The 21,832-nt window shown below is 37.0% G+C and overlaps 1 protein-coding gene across 2 annotated transcripts in view; it reads left to right on the plus strand.

Moving 5' to 3' along the window:
- Positions 1–1,710: 1,710 nt before the first annotated feature.
- The window catches only part of C1GALT1 (core 1 synthase, glycoprotein-N-acetylgalactosamine 3-beta-galactosyltransferase 1), a 47,040-nt gene continuing 26,918 nt past the window's right edge, over positions 1,711–21,832 (plus strand). The window contains exons 1-2 of one of the 2 annotated variants that reach the window (XM_053714086.1): positions 1,711–2,217; positions 10,215–10,882. In XM_053714086.1, coding sequence (XP_053570061.1) covers positions 1,992–2,217; positions 10,215–10,882 — 894 coding nt within the window. In that variant the 5' untranslated portion in view covers positions 1,711–1,991. The remainder of the gene's footprint in view (positions 2,218–10,214; positions 10,883–21,832) is intronic. The other variant, XM_053714087.1, reaches the window with a different exon arrangement.

Below are 21,832 nucleotides of genomic sequence, written 5' to 3' on the forward strand. Positions count from 1 at the left end.
CACGCATTGCGCACAGGCGAAATATGTGCACGTGCAGGATCAACACGGATCACTTAGGGTAACGTTAGGAAAAGGAGGGGTCAGGCGGCCATTTCAAAACAGCCGGAGGGGGACAAGTGTTTTTTACCAGTAAAAGTATATGTACATCACAAAAGGGACTGCAGTTTGATGTAAAATGCGTTAATTACAAAATTGAAATAAGTAATAATAGTTTTTTGGGTTGACCAGCGCAGTTAGGACGGCATGGAAGATCCTAATGGGGAAGGGGGTTTAAAGCCATTTGCAGTCCTATTTTTCTTTTTCAAATACCTTATACCATTATATCTTTGAGAGCTTATAACTTTTTTAATGATTTTTTTTTTAAATAATTTGGGCTCTATTTATCATTCCAATTCTCCTATATTTTCTCCTAAAAGTTCGCGATGAGAAATAATTCTCCTATTTATCATTCAAAAATACTCCTAAAATTGGGCAAGTTCGACTGTAAAATTCTCCTACTCTGTTCTAACTCTCCTTGGAGAACATGTTCTCCAAAAAAAGGGTTAAATTAGATCTTTTTAGTCTTATTTCATATAGTTCTCCTCATAATCCTCCTAGTTACAAATTTATCATTTATATTCTCCTGTGGAGGACTGAAAGTTCTCCTGCAAGTTCCTACCTTAAAGTTCTCCATAGCTACAGTGGAGAACAGCATTAGAAATCTATTCTCTACCAGTTGTAGAAGCAGTTACACACAAAAAAAGGGCTCTACAAGGTTCAAAAATTATCTATAACAAAGCACAATAATAATGGTTATTGGAGTGCAATAATAATTTATAATGGAGTAAAAAAAAAAATATATATAACGGAGCACCAAAATAATATATAACAGAGCACAAAAATGATATCTATTGGGGCATAAAAATAAGATATAAAAAAGCGCTAAAATTTAAGCACAAAAACAATGAAAATGTAGATCTATTTTCTTATATGAAAGTTTGCTGAAGAGGGGCGTTAACAAAGCTACTAGGAAGGCTGTATAAAGATTTCTATTGGTTTATAAATGATTGACATGGAGAATAGTTGCTTATTTTTAGTGATAAATAAGGAGAAGATACTAATCCGACTGGAGAAATTTATCATTAGTTCTCCCCAGCTCTCCTCAGCTCTCCCATGGAGAAAAAACAACTTTTTTATGATAAATATGGGCGCACATGTGCTCCTCTCCTAAGGAGAGCTGTGGAGAACTGATAGGAGAACAGAAAGGAGAATTCCCCAAATGATTGATAAATGGAGCCCTTTGTATCAGTGTGTATATGAGTATAACTGTACTTTTACATATATTTATGTTTAATGCATATTTTCTCTTCCTCTACGCGAGCTCACCTTTCCTCTACACACGACACCAAAGCGTACTCTAAGTGTTCATAGTTTACCATGTACTTGTTCCCAATACATCACTTACGAATCATACACTGTAGTTTATATTACTACAATTCCCATGCATTGATGGCTGCTGCCCTTATCACGAACATCACATAATCTGTAATTAGTGCACAGCTGCATGTACTCGCTTTACACACCCTATATGACTACAGAGATCTCAGGTCTCAGCTAGAACCAGATACACAACTCCTCAATATAACCCGCTCCCTGACCCTGACTTTCCGGACGCAGTGACGCACCCGCGCCGTGACATCATCAGGCCCCATCCCTCTGCAAGAGGCCGAGTTCTGGGCGCCGCTACCTGAGCAGGATTAACTGTTTCCTCCCTGCGTAGCCCTATGGGCCAGGCAGGCGGGGCCTATGAAATTGATAGCTGTCACGCTGAGCTGGCTTCAGTCAGTGTCTTATTCGTTGCTGTATATGACAGCAGAGCTGTGACATCGCTATGTGAGTACATGGCTTCATGCGCCCGGTATTAACTCTTGTTCTTCTTCATACAAGGCTGTAACTACCCAATACCTTTATTGTATGATGCATTAACTCTCAGGTTCTTATTCCAAGCGGAAATGGCCAGCAGTAAGTCAGTACTGAGCTTGGTCACCTTCTCTTTCGGAGTGGCTATTGGTTTTATTTTTTGCTACGTGATAGTCAACATAGTCCTAGAGAAGAAGGTGACGCCCCAACCCGAAATCTTCCACAATGACCCCCATGTGCGGCACTCAGATGATGATGCCCCGAGTGAGCAGCTTCAGGGGCAGATGAACTTCAACGCGGATAAGGAGCAGCATCACGGTAAATAGTGTTGTGCCCTACTATCTAGTAGTGTAGGAACATCTCTGAGCTACACGGCTTTATTTTGAAACATGTTTAAGGGATTTAAATTAGAGACTGCTCCTAATTATAAACAGGACCTTGGAACTTTACGACAAGGAAGTTGTTTTTTTATTCAAGCTGCCTTATTCGTGATATTTTGTTTCTTATTCAGGGAAGTTGGTTTCTTATATAAAAAAAAATCTCAGACTGCTTTAAATTAACTTTAATATAAAAATATAGGTTTTATTTAAATAACAATATGATTCATATATTGTACAGTAGTTACACAGAGGTGAACAATTGGATATACAAACTGGAAAAAAGGGCATACGTTGGCACCAATACAAATATTACAATTTTGAATAAGTAACATATATTTTCAAAGGGTTAATGCATAGTTGCCAACAGTCCCTGATTTCCAGGGACAGTCCCTGGATTTTGTTGTATGTCCCTGGATTTTTTTTGTCCCTGGAAATGTCCCTGAAAATCTCCTTTGCACATTTGTTGTTTGCATATACATATATACACACACATACACATATACAGATAGATAGATGATAAATAGATATAGTGTATTATTTAAATATAATTCATTCCTAATAGAATATTGTTATTATTATTGAATGGTTTCACATATTATTTGTCTTTCTAATTTTTATGCTGTGTTGTAAAAATAACCATATGCCCAGAATGTGTTCCAGAGACTGGGTAGGTGTAAGAGCTTGGTGCTGTAATCTGTATAATAAACTATGGATAAGTCTAAATTATACTATTACTTTCAAATGGGTGTGTTTTGATTGCAGAACTGAGTGGGCGGAGCAGTTGAACAGTAGGTCGTCAATACTCCAGTAACCCGCTTGCTTGCTCTGCTGCAAAGTGTCCCTGGAATTTTTTTTTAAATGTTGGCAACTATGGTTAATGACCATTGGGCCACTGATTTTACTGTTAATATATGTAGGGTGGATCCCCCTCCATGACATGCAATTGTTTTTAGCCTGACCCAATGGTGTTTTGGGCACAGAAATTGATGCCAACCCTGGCATAGGGGCTATAATTCTCATTTTTGAATAAGTAACTGATATTTCCAAAGGGTTAATGACTATTGGGCCACTGATTTTACTGTTAATATATGTAGGGAAGATTACAGCATTTATGCCACGGCTGGCATCCATTTCTGTGCCCAAAATACCATTGGGCCAGGCTAAAAACGACTGCATGTCATGGGGGGGGGGATCTACCCTACATACATTAACAGTAAAATCAGTGGCCCAATGGTCATTAACCTTTTGAAAATGTTACTTTTTCAAAAATGAGAATTACAGTACCTATGCCAGGGTTGGCATCAATTTCTGTGCCCAAAATACCATTGGGCCAGGGTAAAAACAATTGCATGTCATGGAGGGGGATCTACCCTGTATATATTCGTAGTGAAATCAATGGCCCAATGGTTTTTAACCCTTTGAAAATATGTTACTTATTCAAAAATGTAATATTTGTATTGGTGCCAACGTATGCTTGTATTGGTGCTTGAATAAGAAACCAAACTTCCTTTCAGGATTTTACCCTGAGACACAGGGTGTTAGCTGTAATCACAGGGGCTTAGGTTCATTGCAGAAGTATCAGGGTTGGGTTTTTTAGTGGCTCATTTTATTAGGCACAGCTTCCTATAAGGGTTTACTAAAGTGAGTTCCACAGTGCATTTATTAGAGTTAAAAAGAGGTATGTAGCATATTATTCTGAAAGTGAGATTATGTGGAATTATTACTGATTTCTATACAATGACACGGGTGAATGACTAAGTGGAATGCCCATAGACTTTAATGGGATGTAAAGTTAAAAGTGCCATAGTAACAAAACTATGAGCCATATAAAATAGATATTTACCAGATACGTTCCCCAAGAAAAGTAGCATATTCCGAAAGTGAGATTATGTGTGATTATACCTTCTTTCCATGGAATGACAAGGGTGAATGACAAAATGGAATGCCCATAGACTTTAATGGGATGTAATGTTAAGTGTTATAGCAACAAAACTATAACATATATCAAATAGATATGTTACCCAAGTACAGTAGCACATTCTGAAAGTGAGATTACGTGGAATTATAGCTTTTTTCTGTGGAATGACAACGTGGAATGCCCATAAACGTTAAAGGGACATAACACCCACATTTTTTTTCTTTCACGATTTAGAAAGAGTATGCTATTTTAAACCACTTTCTAATTTTCTTCTATTAGCTAATTTGCTTTCTTCTCTTGATATCCTTTGCTGAAAAGCATATCTAGATAGGCTCAGTAGCTGCTGATTGGTGGCTGTATATAGATGCCTCGTGTGATTTGGCTCACCCATGTGCATTGCTATTTCTTCAACAAAGGATATCTAAAAAATGAAGCAAATTAGATAATAGAAGTAAATTGGAATGTTGTTTAAAATTGTATTCTCTACCTGAATCATGATCAAAATATTTTTTTGTTTAGTGTCCCTTTAAGTGTTATAGCAAGAAAACGGAGACATATCCAGTAGATATTTACCGGTTATGTTCCCCACATACAGTAGCAAAGTGAGATTATGTGGAATGCCCATACATTTTAATGGTATGCAAAGTGAAGCGTTATTGCAACAAAACTGTGAGGCATATTACATAGATATTTACCAGTTCTATTTCCGAAGTACAGTAGTATACTCTAAAAGTGAGATTATTTGGAGTTCTAGCTGTTTTCTTTGGAATGACAAGGGTTAATGACATAATGGAATGTCCAGTTTAAAGTGCTATAGCAACAAAGCCATGAGATATATCAAATATATATTTACCATATATGTTCCACAAGTCGAGTAGCCTATTCTCATAGCAAGATTATGTGGAATTAGAGCTGCTTTCTGTGGAATGGCGTGTGTGAATGACAAAATGGAATGTTCATAGATTTTAATAGGATGTAAAGTTTTAAAGGGATATGAAACACAAATTTTATCTTTCATGATTCAGATAGAGCATGCAATTTACTGATTTACTCCTATTATCATTTTTTTCTTTGTTCTCTTGGTATTCTTTGTTGAATGAGCAGCAGTGCACTACTGGTTGCTGACTGAACGCATTGGGTGAGCCAATGACAATCGGTAAATATATGCAGCCACCAATCAGCAGCTAGAACCTAGGTTCTTTGCTGCTCCTGAGCTTTGCTAGATAAACCTTTCAGCAACGATTACAAGAGAAGTAAGCAAATTAAATAATAGAAGTAAAGTTGTTTAAAATTGTATTATCTATCTAATTCATGAAAGACCATTTTTGGGTTTCATGTCCCTTTAAGTGTTATAGCATCAAAACTGTGAGACATATTGCATATATATTTAGCAGATATATCCCCCAAGTACCAAAATAGACTAGGAAGGAGAGATAACATGGGATAATAGCTGCTTTCTATATCTCATAGTTTTGCTGCTTTAGCATTTTTAACTTCACATCCCATTAAAGTTTATGGGCATTTCATTTTGTCACTCACCCTTGTCATTCCATAAAAAGCAGCTATAATCTCACTTTCAGAATATGCTACTGTACACAGGGAATATATATGGTTAATATCTTATTCATATATCTCATAGTTGTTTTGCTATAACACTCTAAACTTTATATCCCCTTAACCTCTTCCTGCCTAGACTCATTTGTCTACATAGGAACAAAGTTCCGATGTAGACATTGAAATCACGCAATCGTTCATGTGGGATCCCATTCAAGAAGCGCCTATGGCTTCGGTACAGCCAAACAGCTAGGACATTCTTTGCTATCCTTAGGGCACTAAAGCCTAGTGCAGTTAGGACGGCATAGAACGTCCCAAGGGCAGGAAGGGGTTAAAGTCTATGGGCATTCCATTCTGTAATTCACCCTTGTTATTCCATGGAAAGAAGGTAAAATCCCACATAATCTCACTGTCAGAATATGCTACTGTACTTGGGGTCCCTAAGGCAGAACATAGAGTGATCTGAGATGTCATTGCAGAAAATGCAGCATGTCTGCAGAAAGAACAGGAACTGTTAGCACTTTAACTTTTCAGCCCTGCTCCACATTAGGCTGTTCTTTTTAAACAGAGCTGTTCTCTGGCTGCATTGTATAAGTTTTCCTTAACACAGTGCATCTAGAGCAAAGTGCTGTTTGAAGACAAGAGTCAAATATGCAGTAGTGCTGCAAAGCAGCAATGCATTGATTGTTGTCTGGCTCTGAGATTTTTGCAAACTCGTTCCCTAGCTTTTCACAGTCTATAAAGCTGTTTTTCTTTGAATGTAAGATGTTCGTATGAGCAATGCACCTTTTTTATTACTTCATTTCTATGTTAGACTAAGAGAAAAGGAAACAAATTAATTCAAAGACATTTTACAATTACTTTTTTTGCCTGCAGCTAATTTGCAATGCAATTTTCAACTACTGCACTAGATTATAAAACTTTAAATATTGCTTTATTCTCCAGTTAACTAACACATTGCAATTGATCTGGTGCTTTAGTGTAACTGACACATTTACAATTTTATTTCATTTAAAAATGACCTGCAGAAAAATTTTCGCTAAAAAATATCTAATCGCAGAAAGTGAAAAAAAGTTCTGTCTCTGGGCTTGGGGTACATATCTATTTGATATGTCTCATTGTTTTGTTGTAATACCACTTTTAACTTTACATCCCATTAAAGTCTATAGTCTTTCAATTTTGTCATTCCTTTTAGTACATCCCTTAAAAAGGTGACAAAGCGTTTAATAAAATTATATCAGCGTTGCTTTATATTTATCTAAATACTGGTGCAAGAAAAAAATCTATCATATTTTCAAGGATCTCTGTAACCTTAAAAGGTCCTTATAGTGGAAAATGAAATGCACTTATTCATTAGAGCATGTGATTGTATCACTAGCCACCCTGCAACTCTGAGTTTAATCCAAACAAAGCGGTTACACACACAGTCCTTGATACAATTATACATGCTAGTGATAAAATGGCATGCTTTAATAAATTAGTGTATACAATTTTTCCACTAATTGTTCTTTAAAGGAGCATAATAGTCAAAAGTAAAATGTGCATGAGTGCTTTCACAGGTACTGTGATTAATGAGCATATGTACATATGCTATGCATTCTCAGTGCACCTATATTTTAAACACTGTTACTGCTAAGGATCTGATTAGTAAAACGTCACTGGCAGGGAGAAAAATCACAAACTTTTTTTTTTTTTTCCTGTGCATTGTGTTTCTCCTTCACATCCAGAACCCATAGCCCTAGATACTGAAAAAAACAATGATTTGAGGGACCTCACAGAGCTGACCAGACTTCTTAGATAATCTCGCCAGACCAGAGAGCTTTAGAGAATCGGGCCCTCATAGAGCCGGCTGTGGATTTTATGATGCAAACTGAGGTTATTTTCTGGCATACTACACGCTGCTGTCAGAGTGATGCTTGTGTGCAAGTGTAGTGTGTACACCCAGCATATGCACAGCAATAGCTTTTATAAGAAGTTTTTTTTTTTTTTTTTTGCTGATGGACAAATGTTGGAAAAAATGCTGTTCATAATTTAAAGTTCAGTTATGCAAATTCCATTTTTTTTTTTTATTTGGATATTTTTATTAAGTTTTGAAAAAAAAGTGAATTTAGAGAAATTAAAAAAAAAAAAAAATTGTACAGTAATCAAGGTGTGTTGTCCCACTACCTTGACGTACATATAAAGGTTAGCCATATACTTTTAGATACATAAGAGAAAAATCAATTACATAAAGGGAACGAGTATTCCATAAGAAATATATGATCCTTACAGGTCAATAACATTATCCTGTCCAGTTGTGACTTTTAAGTTACTTAACTGAATATAATTAGAACATGCAGCTTTTAGAGGTGTTACAGGGCAGAGGTCTGATGTGTGCGTATGTCTAACAGAACAAAAAACAAGACAGGGGGGGCCTCGTGCAGATCAACCAGACTGATGTGGAAGATATGGTGAATAAAGCCAAAGGGTACTCATATTTGGCAATAGCACCTTTATTTGCTTGTAGTCGCAAGCTGATATCTTGGGGTGTATCAGCTCACCCACTCCTGGTCATTTCAAGCCGACTGGATCATAGGCAGAATACTAAACTCACGTCCATGTAGTGCTCCAATGATCAAAGTGATATGATACTTTCACTTTAGTTAAAAACTTGTTTATTAAAAACAACAAGCAGTGAATAAGGGGATATCAAGGTATGTTTTGTATGTCTAACAGAGGCTGTTAGGCTAGGAGTCTGATCGGAGGTCTTATGTAGACATGTGCTTCAAAGAAGGAGATGAGGTTGTAGTGCCAAGAGTCTGATGTGAGGCCATCCTCATTTTAGTACTACAAGGATATAGGCTTGACTTTTTTTTACAAATGAGACAGGCAATAAGAATTGTGGTGACTTGTTGGCAAAATCCACCTTCTAATCGTATTTGCTGCTTCCTATAAGCTTTGTTGAAGATATATTGGCAACAGCGCTGTTACTTCCTTCACCCCCCTCAGTCTCAGGATCAGCTTGTTTTCAAAGTTCCCAGGTATATCTCTGATACTTTGCCGAAACAAAAGACCAATGGGCCCTGGGTGAAATTTGAGTTCAGACTTCCTCTTACGCTGCTGTAACATTTTTCAGCCTTATACGGGTCAGCCGCAGCAATGTCCACCTTGGTGACACATTTAATTTTAATAGTATTTCATAGATACTATTCTGAATTTTAAAAAAAACACTTTGATAGATCTTCTCTTTATGTAAAATTATTTAATCTCTTTCCTGTTATCCCCTGGCTTTGGTGCGCAAACATTTATTTTAGTATCTTTTATTCATTTAAAAACATTTCTAAAATTACAGCTTAGCGTTTAAAGTGATGGTAAATCCTAGTGTTTGTGAAACGCTAGGATTTACCATCGTAACAAATAAAGGGGACTTTCATTCATGAAGTATAAAATACTTCATTCTGAAAGCCCCTTTATCTGTTAGCAGAGTCGCGGCGCTGAGCTGCTAAAGGCAGCCCACGGCAGAACGATATTTGGCTAATCTGTGACGTTTCCACCTCTTAGCCAATAGCTGTGCAGGAAATCAAGCTTGGCGCCGTTACATATGAAAGTCCCCTTTATTTGTTACAATGGTAAATCCTAGCGTTTCACAAACGCTAGTATTTACCATCACTTTAAGGATCTCTTCTTATTTATTAAACGGTTTGAATTTTGTACTTTAATTACCTGGGTAATTTAAGTAAAGCATTGCCTAGCTACAGCTAATTTACAGTAAGAAATTTTAATAATGCAATTTTAAAATATTATCCTACTTTCCATGCAACTTTCCTGCTGCCATAACTCCTTGTATCATATCTTGCTCAAGCGACTTTAAAATTTTGGTCATTGGCAAGAGTAGAGCAAAGTTGCACATGCGCACTCTAATAAAAGCTGCACTAATACGCGTCTCTCATATCGCTTTGGCAACAAGTCCCATACAACTACATAATATGGCAACTGATCTGCTGTATCGTCCTGAGTTTGAAAAGGAGGGGGGAAAGTGGTGTTGTGGGTGGAGGCTGAAAGCTGCACAGCAGGTAGGTTTATATTTTAAAATGATGCCTATTAAAATGCACTATTGAGATTTTTAATGGGAATGTATTGTATAAACTGCCAAGTTAGTTAGTCCCTTTAAAGGGATGTGGATATTTAAAATTAAACTTTGATAATTCAGATAAAACATGCAAATTTAAGAGACATTTCAGTTTACTTTTGTTATCAAATTTTATTTAATTCTCTTGATATTCCTAGGTAAGTTTTTAGGAGCAGTAATGCACTGGTGGTTATGCATATATGCCTCTTGTTCAGTTGGGTCCCAGTAGTGCATTGCTGCTTTAGAGTGAACATTAACTATATGTGTAACCCTATATAGGGGTTACATAGAGCATGTTATTATTACACTATTGCGTGCCTGTAAAACTTTTTTTTTTTTTTTTTTTTTTTGTAAGATGAGGATACACACATAGCTGACGGTCTGAATGAGAAGGTGAAAATCTTATGCTGGGTCATGACAGGTCCTCAAAACCTGGAAAAGAAAGCAAAACACATTAAAGCTACGTGGGCTAAAAGGTGCAATAAGGTATTGTATATGAGTTCAGAAGAGAACAAAGAATTTCCCACAGTGGGATTGGATACAAAGGAGGGCAGAGACCAACTGTATTGGAAAACCATTAAAGCCTTTCAGTATGTGCATGACCATCATCTAGAAGAAGCTGATTGGTTTATGAAAGCAGATGACGATACATATGTTGTTCTGGATAACCTAAGATGGCTTTTGTCAAAGCACAATCCTGAAGATCCTATTTATTTTGGGAGAAGATTCAAGCCCTATGTAAAGCAAGGTTATATGAGTGGGGGTGCTGGTTATGTGTTGAGTAAAGAAGCTCTGAAGAGGTTTGTTAATGCATTCAAAGAGGAAAAATGCACACACAGTTCTTCTGTGGAAGATCTTGCTTTGGGAAAATGTATGGAGATTATTAATGTAAAAGCTGGAGATTCCAGAGACACTAGTGGTAAAGAAACTTTTCATCCATTTGTTCCGGAACATCATCTTATCCAGGGCTACTTGCCGAAGACTTTTTGGTACTGGAATTACAATTACTATCCTGCTATTGAGGTAAGGTATTTCTTTTGTTTTAATGCACATTATTTGTATTTTGTTCTCTGTAATGCACAACATTTAGATTGCGGATGGAAGTCTCTCTTAATGACTGGAACCAATCTCTCTGGAATTCATACATTGGCTTAGATTAAGGGATTTGTAAATCTATGAAACTGAAGTTTTGGCATCTACCCAAGTGTAAGCTTAAATAGATTACTTTTCAGTGTTGCTGTACATTGTTGAGCACTCCTTGAAAAATCACTTAAAGGGACAGTATACACTCATTTTCATATAACTGCATGTAATAGACACTACTATAAAGAATAAGATGCACAGATACTGATATAAAAATCCAGTATAAAACGGTTTAAAAACTTACTTAGAAGCTGTCAGTTTGGCTCTGTTCAAAAGGTAGCTGGAAAGCCCCCTGCAAGTGGCAATTAAGACACTCCCCCCCCTCCCCCTTCTTTTGCATATGAAAAGACCCTTTACACAAACAGGGGCAAGCTGTAGAAGGTAGCAGACGGTATTCACATAAAACTTTGGGGCTTGGTTAGGAGTCTGAAAATCAGAGCAATGTTATTTAAAAATAAGCAAAACTATACATTTATTTAAAAAAAAAAAAACTTTATGGGCTATGTAAATAGATCATCTACAAAACATTTATGCAAAGAAAAAATAAGTGTATAATGTCCCTTTAATAAAAATATATAAATAAATGTTTTCAATGGCAAAATAAATTTAGGTTAATGCCAGAGTTTAAAGGGATAGCCTAGTCAAAATTAAACTTCCATAAATTGGATAGGGCATATAATTTTAAACTTTCCTATTGACTTTATTCATCAAATTTGTTTTGTTCTCTTTGTATTCTTAGTTGAAAAGCTAAACCTAGGTAGGCTCATATACTAATTTCTAAGCCCTTGAAGGCTGCCTCTTATCAGAATGCATTTGACAAATTTTCACAGCTAGAGAGCATTAGTTCATGTGTGCTTAAAATACCCAATAAAAGTAGTATGGCAACTCTTTAAGTGAGAATTATCCCAAAAATCTCACAATAATTACAAATATAGAGTTGAAAGAGTGCGCTATAAAGCTAACTACACCTATAATGTGTTAAAGGGACACTGTACCCAAAAATTTTCTTTTGTAATTCAGAAAGAGCAAACTTTCTAATTTACTCCTATTATCAATTTTTCTTCATTCTCTTGCTATCATTATTTGAAAAAGAAGGCATCTAAGCTTTTTTTGGTTTCAGTACTCTGGACAGCAGTTTTTTATTGGTGGATGAATTTATCCACCAATCAGCAAGGACAACCCAGGTTGTTCACCAAAAATGGGCCGGCATCTAAACTTAGATTCTTGCATTTCAAGTAAAGATACCAAGAGAATGAAGAAAATTTGATAATAGGAGTAAATTAGAAAGTTGCTTAAAATTTCATGCTCAATCTGAATCACGAAAGAAAATTTTTGGGTACAGTGTCCCTTTAACCCCTTAACGACTGAGGACGTGCAGGGTACGTCCTCAGAAAAAAGGCAGTTAATGCCTGAGAACGTACCCTGCACGTCCTCAGTGTGGAAAGCAGCTGGAAGCGATCCTGCTCGCTTCCAGCTGCTTTCCGGTTATTGCAGTGATGCCTCGATATGGAGGCATCCTGCAATAACCTTTTTTAAGTCATCCGGTGCAGAGAGAGCCACTCTGTGGCCCTCTCTGCACCGGAGATCGGTGGCTACCTGCGTTGGTGGGTGGGAGCCGGACCGGGAGGCGGGGTGGCGGCCATCGATGGCCATGTGGATCTGAAGGGGGGCGGGATCGTGGGCGGGGGTGGCTGGGGGCGCGCACGGGCGCGTGCACGGGGAGGGAGCGGGTGGGAACCGCTACACTGCAGAAAATGGGGAAATAAAAAATATAATAAAAAATAAAATCCAAACAATCAGCAAGGTGGTGGGGGTTTGTTTGTGGGGGGGTGGGGGGGTTGGGGGAAGCTACACTACAGAAAAAAACAAAAAAAAACCCCAAAAAAGCACTTTTTATTGTAAACTGGGTACTGGCAGACAGCTGCCAGTACCCAAGATGGCCCCCAATAAGGCAGAGGGGAGGGTTAGAGAGCGGTTTTGGGGGGGATCAGGGAGGTTGGGGGCTAAGGGGGGGATCCTACACAGTAGCATATGTAAATATGCTAAAACAAATTTCATTTTTTTTTAAAAACCCTTTTATTTTAGTACTGGCAGACTTTCTGCCAGTACTTAAGATGGCGGGGACAATTGTGGGGTGGGGGAGGGAAGGGAGCTGTTTGGGAGGGATCAGGGGGTGGGATGTGTCAGATGGGAGGCTGATCTCTACACTAAAGCTAAAATTAACCCTGCAAGCTCACTACAAACTCCCTAATTAACCCTTTCACTGCTAGCCATAATACACGTGTGAGGCGCAACAGGATTTAGTGGCCTTCTAATTACCAGAAAGCAACGCCAAAGTCATATATGTCTGCTATTTCTGAACAAAGGGGATCCCAGACAAGCATTTACAACCATTTGTGCCATAATTGCACAAGCTGTTTGTAAATGATTTCAGTGAGAAACCTAAAATTGTGAAAAATTTTACGTTTTTTTTAATTTGATCGCATTTGGCGGTGAAATGGTGGCATGAAATATACCAAAATGTGCCTAGATCAATACTTGGGGTTGTCTACTACACTAAAGCTAAAATTAACCCTACAAGCTCCCTAAAAGCTCCCTAATTAACCCCTTAACTGCTGGGCATGATACACTTGTGGTGCGCAGTGGCATTTAGCGGCCTTCTAATTACCAAAAAGCAACGCCAAAGCCATATATGTGTGCTATTTCTGAACAAAGGGGATCCCAGAGAAGAATTTACAACCATTTATGCCATAATTACACAAGCTGTTTGTAAATGATTTCAGTGAGAAACCTAAAGTTTGTGAAAAAATTTGTGAAAAAGTGAACAATTTTTTGTATTTGATCGCATTTGGCGGTGAAATGGTGGTATGAAATATACCAAAATTGGCCTAGATCAATACTTTGGGATGTCTACTAAAAAAAAATATATACTTGTCAAGGGATATTCAGGGATTCCTGAAAGATATCAGTGTTCTAATGTAACTAGCGCTAATTTTGGAAAAAAATTGTTTGGAAATAGCAAAGTGCTACTTGTATTTATGGCCCTATAACTTGCAAAGAACATGTAAACATTGGGTATTTCTAAACTCAGGACAAAATTTAGAAACTATTTAGCATGGGTGTTTTTTGGTGGTTTTAGATATGTAACAGATTTTGGGGGTCAAAGTTAGAAAAAGTGTGTTTTTTTCCATTTTTTCCTCATATTTTATAATTTTTTTTATAGTAAATTATAAGATATGAGGAAAATAATGGTATCTTTAGAAAGTCCATTTAATGGCGAGAAAAACGGTATATAATATGTGTGGGTACAGTAAATGAGTAAGAAGAAAATTACAGCTAAACACAAACACCGCAAAAATTTAAAAATAGCCTTGGTCCCAAACGGACAGAAAATGGAAAAGTGCTCTGGTCACTAAGGGGTTAATGACCGAGGACGTGCAGGGTACGTCCTCCAAAAAAAAGGCAGTTAATGCCTGAGAACGTACCCTGCACGTCCTCGGTGTGGAAAGCAGCTGGAAGCGATCCTGCTCGCTTCCAGCTGCTTTCCGGTTATTGCAGTGATGCCTCGATATGGAGGCATCCTGCAATAACCATGTATGGCCATCCGATGCAGAGAGAGCCACTCTGTGGCCCTCTCTGCACCGGACATCGATGGCCGGTATCGTTGGTGGATGGGAGCCGACGTGGGAGGCGGGTGGCGGCCATCGATGGGCCCAGTGATGTGGAGGGGGGCGGGATCGTGGGCGGGGATGACCGGGGGCGCGCGCGCGTGCACGATAGGGAGGGGGCGGGCGCGTGCACGGGAGGGAGCGGGTGGGAACCGCTACACTACAGAAAAAGGATTTGCTCATCAGGGTTCTAAAACGTAAAATTAATAAAAAATAAAAAGCGAAATCAGGGGGTGTTGGGTTAGTATGTGGGAGGGAAGCTACACTACAGAAAAAAAAATGGGGAAAAATAAAAAAAAACAACATTTTTTTTCTGCAAATTGGGTACTGGCAGATAGCTGCCAGTACCCAAGATGGCCCCCCAAAAAGGCAAAGGGGGATGGTTAGAGAGATGTTTGAGGGGGATCAGGGAGGTTGGGGGCTAAGGGGGATCCTAAACAGCAGCATATGTAAATATGCTATACATTTTTTTTTTTAAAAAAAAAAAAACAAAGATTCCCTTTATTTTTGTACTGGCAGACATTCTGCCAGTACTTAAGATGGCGGGGAAAATTGTGGGGTGGGGGAGGGAAGGGAGCTGTTTGGGAGGGATCAGGGGGTGTGATGTGTCAGGTGGGAGGCTGATCTCTACACTAAAGCTAAAATTAACCCTGCAAGCGCCCTACAAGCTACCTAATTAACCCCTTCACTGCTAGACATAATACACGTGTGATGTGCAGCGGTATTTAGCGGCCTTCTAATTACCAAAAAGCAACACCAAAGTCATATATGTCTGCTATTTCTGAACAAAGGGGATCACAGAGAAGCATTGACAACCATTTGTGACATAATTGCTCAAGCTGCTTGTAAATGATTTCAGTGAGAAACCTAAAATTGTGAAAAATTTAACGTTTTTTTTTAATTTGATCGCATCTGGCGGTGAAATGGTGGCATGAAATATACCAAAATGGGCCTAGATCAATACTTTGGGTTGTCTACTACACTACACTAAAGCTAAAATTAACCCTAGAAGCTCCCTACATGCTCCCTAATTAACCCCTTCACTGCTGGGCATAATACACTTGTGGTGCGCAGTGGCATTTAGCGTCCTTCTAATTACCAAAAAGCAACAACAAAAGCCATAGATGTCTGCTATTTCTGAACAAAGGGAATCTCAGAGAATAATTTACAACCATTTATGCCATAATTGCACAAGTTGTTTGTAAATAATTTCAGTGAGAAACCTAAAGTTTGTCAAGAAAAAGTGAACGATTTTCTTTATTTGATTGCATTTGGCGGTGAAATGGTGGCATGAAATATACCAAAATGGGCCTAGATCAATACTTTGGGGTGTCTTCTAAAAAAAAATATATACATGTTAAGGGATTTTCAGGGATTCCTGAAAGATATCAGTGTCCCAATGTAACTAGCGCTAATTTTGAAAAAAAGGGGTTTGGAAATAGCAAAATGCTGCTTGTATTTATTGCCTTATAACTTACAAAAAAAGCGAAGAACATGTAAACATTGGGTATTTCTAAACTCACGACAAAATTTAGAAACTATTTAGCATGGGTGTTTTTTGGTGGTTGTAGATGTGTAACAGATTTTGGGGGTCAAAGTTTGAAAAAGTGTGTTTTTTTCCATTTTTTATAGTAAATTATAAGATATGATGAAAATAATGGTATCTTTAAAAAGTCCACTTAATGGCGAGAAAAACGGTATATAATATGTGTGGGTACAGTAAATGAGTAAGAGGAAAATTACAGCTAAACACAAACGCTGCAGAAATGTAAAAATAGCCTTGGTCCCAAACGGACAGAAAATGGAAAAGTGCTGCGGTCATTAAGGGGTTAATATATAACTAGTCTGGGCGTAATAGTGTTATATCAATATATGCACCACCTCACAAATATTAAATAATAAAAGTAAATTTATTGTATATAAAATAGTATCTATTTATCAATGTAATTTCATATAAATATCATAGGATGAAGATACTTGTAATGCCTCTTAATAGTTATTAACTCTAAGGTGCACCCGATGAAGTACTAATAGGCATTAAATACCATCTATCATAAAATCGTGGATCCACGTTAATATTGATAAAAATATTGTGCAGTAATAATACACAATTATAGTATACGGTTAAAAACAAACTGATGAATTTGACAACATATCACAATATTGCATGGGTAACAAATAAGCTATAAGCACTGCCCCTTTATGTTTTATCCTCGTTTTGTATTTCCAAGTCTCTTTGGAGTATTATTTACGTCTTTGAGACGGAGGATTACTCTTTAAATATTAGTGAGTTGGAGTTTTAATGAACAAAAAATGCCCCAAATGGAAGGATATATATCAATATACGTTAAAGTTCCGTTGGCCAATGGAGTTCTACTCACCGAAAGCTTATGTTATAGTGTGCTTTCTCTGACCCTTACACACGTACCTCTCTTGTCAGTCTCGGCGTTTACACTGCCACTTCCGGGTTTCGCTGACGTAGTGGTCACGTGTTTAGTTCCAGTTCAATTGGGTGATCAGATTATCGGCATATGTAGCAGAATCCTCGGCAGCCAAATTGTTGCAATACTTTCTTTGACAAAGCCTTTACAATGTTTCACTTAGAGCGCTCATGAGACTTGTACTTTACCAGGCATGGGTGGAGTATGAACAAAACGAATCCTTCCTTTGTTCTAAACAATTGACGTTTAGTAGACCGCAAACTTCTTTTCTCTTTTAGTGCAATACAGGGCAACTCATCGACATGTTTCAGCTATACAGCTTGAAAAAAGTTAGAAACCAGTAGTGCATTGCTGCTCCTTCAACAAATGATACCAAGAGAATGAAGCAAACTGGAAATCATGAAAGAAAATGTTTGGGTTTCATGTCCCTTTAAGTTCTTTGCCATTGAATTCCAAAGTTTTAAATATATGCAAGTGTAGTGTGAAACTTTATTATTATTATTATTATTATTATTATACACACAACTAGCATATATAAGCATTTTTTATTACAGTAGCATACCGCTTGTCCCTTTTTAATTGCCACATGTTTTAAAATAACCAGTTTTTCTTCTTATAAAGCTTTAAATTATTATGTAAAGAATATTTTAAATATTTTTACAACACTCATTACTATTAATCAGATATAGACACGATATTACATTATCATTTTATAGTACTTTGTATTCCTTGTTTTATAGCCAATAAACAAATGTACAGAAGTAAACTTTCAAGTTCACTTAATCGCTTAAAGGGACACTGAACCCAAATTTGTTCTTTCATGATTCAGATAGAGCATGCAATTTCAAGCAAATTTCTAGTTTACTTCTATTATAATTTTTTCTTAATTATCTTGCTATCTTTATTTGAAAAGCAAGAATGTAAGTTTAGAAGCCGGCCCATTTTTGGTTCACAACCTGGGTTGTGCTTGCTGATTGGTGGCTACATGCACGCACAATTAAACAAGTGCTGTCCATGGTCTGAACCAAAAATTGGTTGGCTCCTTAGCTTAGATGTCGTCTTTTTCAAATAAAGATAGCAAGAGAACAAAGAAATTGATAATAGGAGTAAATTAGAAAGTTGCTCAGAATCATGAAAGAAAAAATTTGGGTTTCGTATCCCTTTAATGATTATGAGAGAGAGATACACATAGATGGCGTCAGCACTGCTTTTTCAGTTAAAAATATTTGTGACAAAGAAGAACAGCAACGTTTCGGGTCCCACAGACCCTTAGTCATGCTATGGTGTGCTATGAAACGCTGCCCAATTTAGCACCTGTGTCTTTATTACTAATCATTAAAGGGACAGTCTAGTCAAAATTAAACTTTCATTATTTAGATAGGATTTGTAATTTTAATCAACTTTCCAATTTACTTTTATCATCAAATTTGCTTTTTTTCTCTTGGTATTCTTAGTTTGAAACTAAACCTAGGCAGACTCATATGCTAATTTCTAAGCCCTTGAAGACTGCCTCTAAACACGCTTTTTAAATTCCTTTTCAACACAAAGAGACTGAAAGTACACGTGGGCCATATAGATAACACTGTATACAGGCACAGGGAGTTATTTAAGATTTAGCACAACACAATGCTTAATGCAAGACAATAGATAATAAACAGTCACAGTCATGTGATCAGGGGGCTGAACAAAGGTTCTTGGATACAAGGTAATCACAGTGGTAAAAAGTATATTAAAGGGACAGTTTACTCAAAAAATGTCTCCCCTTTAATTTGTTCCCAATGATCCACTTTACCTGCTGGAGGGTATTAAATTGTTTACAAGTATTTCCATTAGCCTTATATTAGCATTTGAAATAGTTTATTTAGCCTGTGGTATCCCCACCCATCCTGAAAGTTTTTGGTCTCGAGGCCAAGCTCTGTTAACACAGCCAGTAGAATAAATTACACTCCTAGTGGGTTAAAGAAGAGATAAGGTAATAAAATGTTAATTTTCCATTGTTCTCTCCAAGTACTGGTGATTGGTTTATGGGCAGATATAAGATAAAGAAGCAGGTATATGTACACAATGTGATACAGTAATGAGATCTGATTATACCTACAAGTTCAACCCATTTTATTAGGTTGTGGCTTCAAAACACAAAATCAGCTAATTCATATACACAAATAAGCCTTAAAAAAGCAAATCTCATATTTTTTATTCTCTGCAACTGGAAAAACAAGTAATTGGAAACACATTAAGGGAAAAATTATTTTATAGTATACTGCCCCTTTAATATAACTGTTTGATATGCAAAACTGGGGAATGGGTAATAAAGGGATTATCTATCTTCTAAAACCATAACAATTCTATTGTAGACTGTCCATTTAACCCTCTGGGCTCTTGAATTCCATATGAAATAACACTGCCATCTACTGACAAAAAATAAACAAACAAAATAACAATAAACAAAAAATAAACATAACACCTAAAGAAGATTATTATCTCTAACACAGATTATATGCTAGCAGAAAGTGATGCATAGCAAGATTAAAATCATACAATATAATTAAAATATTGCTACATTTAAAAGGAAAACGTTACATAAAGAATTACTTATAAAAACAAATGGAGATCATAATCTTTATTAAGACCTATCAGATGCAAAGTTTTAAGGTGTTGAATCAACCAGATCTCTCTCTCTGTCTCTGTTTCTTTCTTTTCTTGTCGGTGTCACAGGTATAGAAACCACTTATTTCACGCTTCTTCATATCCTGTAGTTGTGCTACAAATTAACCTTTTATCATAGCATTGCATTGAACACAATGTAGACAGGCATAAGAGCCCTTTTTTGAAGAAGTTAAATAGTTGATTATTCCAGTATTATGTCCACCCACATCCGCTTTCACTAGAACATCTCTGCCATTTTTAGTCCTTTTGTAGGCATGCATGGGGGGGGATTTTAAATTCTGGTATATGTGGATTATATTTATTTAAAAGATACCAATGTTTTTTTTCTTATGATCTTAGAAATAGTGTCACTATGAGTGTTATATTCAGAGGTAAATATGAGTTGTTATCGTTCTTGCTCTTAGGACTGGCATTTGTCAAAACTTAATTTCTTTCATATAATTGGCAAGAGTCCATGAGCTAGTGACGTATGGGATATACAATCCTACCAGGGCAAAGTTTCCCAAACCTCAAAATGTCTATGAATACACCACCCACAACTCGGTTTTACAAATTTGCCTCCTATGGAGGTGGTGAAGTAAGTTTGTGCGAGGTCACAAAATGCTGTTATTTATTGCGTCATTCTTGGCGCAATAATTTTTTGGCGCAGATGTGCGTCTATGATGAAGCAAGTTCGTCATTTCCTGCGTCTTAGTTGACGCCAGGTTGTTTGGCGTGAAGTTGTGTCTGTTATGACGCGAGTTGCGTCATTTCCGGATGTTTGTTGGCGCCAACATTTTAATTATACCTTCTTTTGCGTTGTGTGTCATACTTGACGCCAAAAAATTTGGTTTTATTTTACCCCACTTCCTATATGCTCCTTGCCTTATTTATGCTCAGAGGGCTATGCTATTTGCTTTTTTGCCAATCTTAGCATTTGCATTTTTTTCCCCATTCCTGAAACTGCTATATGAGGAAATAAGATATTTTTGTTTAAATGTTGTTTTTTCTTTTACATTTTACAAGATGTCTCAATCTGATCCTGTCTCAGAAGCTGCTGTAGGAACCATGCTGCCTGAACACTATTCTACCAAAGCTAAGTGTATCTTTTGTAAGCTAGCGGAGACTATATCTCCAGCTGTAGTATGTAACAGTTGTCATGATAAGCTTTTGCATGCTGAAAATGTTTCTATTAGTACTAGTACAGTATTTGTTGTTCCCTCAACATCTAATATACATGATATCCTTGTTGATATGAAAAATTATATTGCTGATGAAATACAGAAGGCTATGTCTACTATTCCGCCTTCTAATAAACATAAAAAGGTCTTTTAAAACTTCTCATAATACTGATTAATTTATTAATGACCGACAACATACTGATATATCCACCTCTGATGAGGATCTCTCTGACTCAGAAGATCCTACTTCAGACATTGAAATTGATTAATCAACTTATCTTTTTAAGATTGAGTATATTCGTTCTTTGTTGAAAGAAGTGTTGGTTACTTTGGATATTGAGGAGTCTGGTCCTCCTTGATAACAAATCCAGTAAACGTTTAAATTCGGTCTATAAACCTCCTGTGATTGCACCTGAGGTTTTCCCCGTTCCTGATGCTATTTCTGATGTGATTGCTAAGGAATTGGTCTAAGCCTGGTACTTTTGCTCCTTCAAGTTTTTGAAGGTTGTATCCTTTGTCAGTAGCTGAACTAGAGTTTTGGGAAAAAGTCCCTAAGGTTGATGGGGCTATTTCTACTCTTGCCAAACATACTACTATTCCTATGGAAGATAGTACTTCTTTTAAGGATCCTTTAGATAGGAAAATTTAATCTTATCTAAGGAAAGCTTATTTACATTCTGGCTATATTCTCAGACCTGCCATTTCTATGGCTAATGTTGCAGCTGCATCGACTTTTTGGTTGGATAGCTTAGCACAACGGGAAAAAGATTCTGATTTGTATAGCATTGTTTGTTTGCTTTAACATGCTAATCATTTTATCTGTGATGCTATTTTTGATATCATCAAGATTGATGTTAAATCTATGTATTTGGCTATTTTAGCTAGAAGAGCTTT

Source organism: Bombina bombina, chromosome 5 (assembly GCF_027579735.1).
Source record: "Bombina bombina isolate aBomBom1 chromosome 5, aBomBom1.pri, whole genome shotgun sequence".
NCBI lineage: Eukaryota > Metazoa > Chordata > Amphibia > Anura > Bombinatoridae > Bombina > Bombina bombina.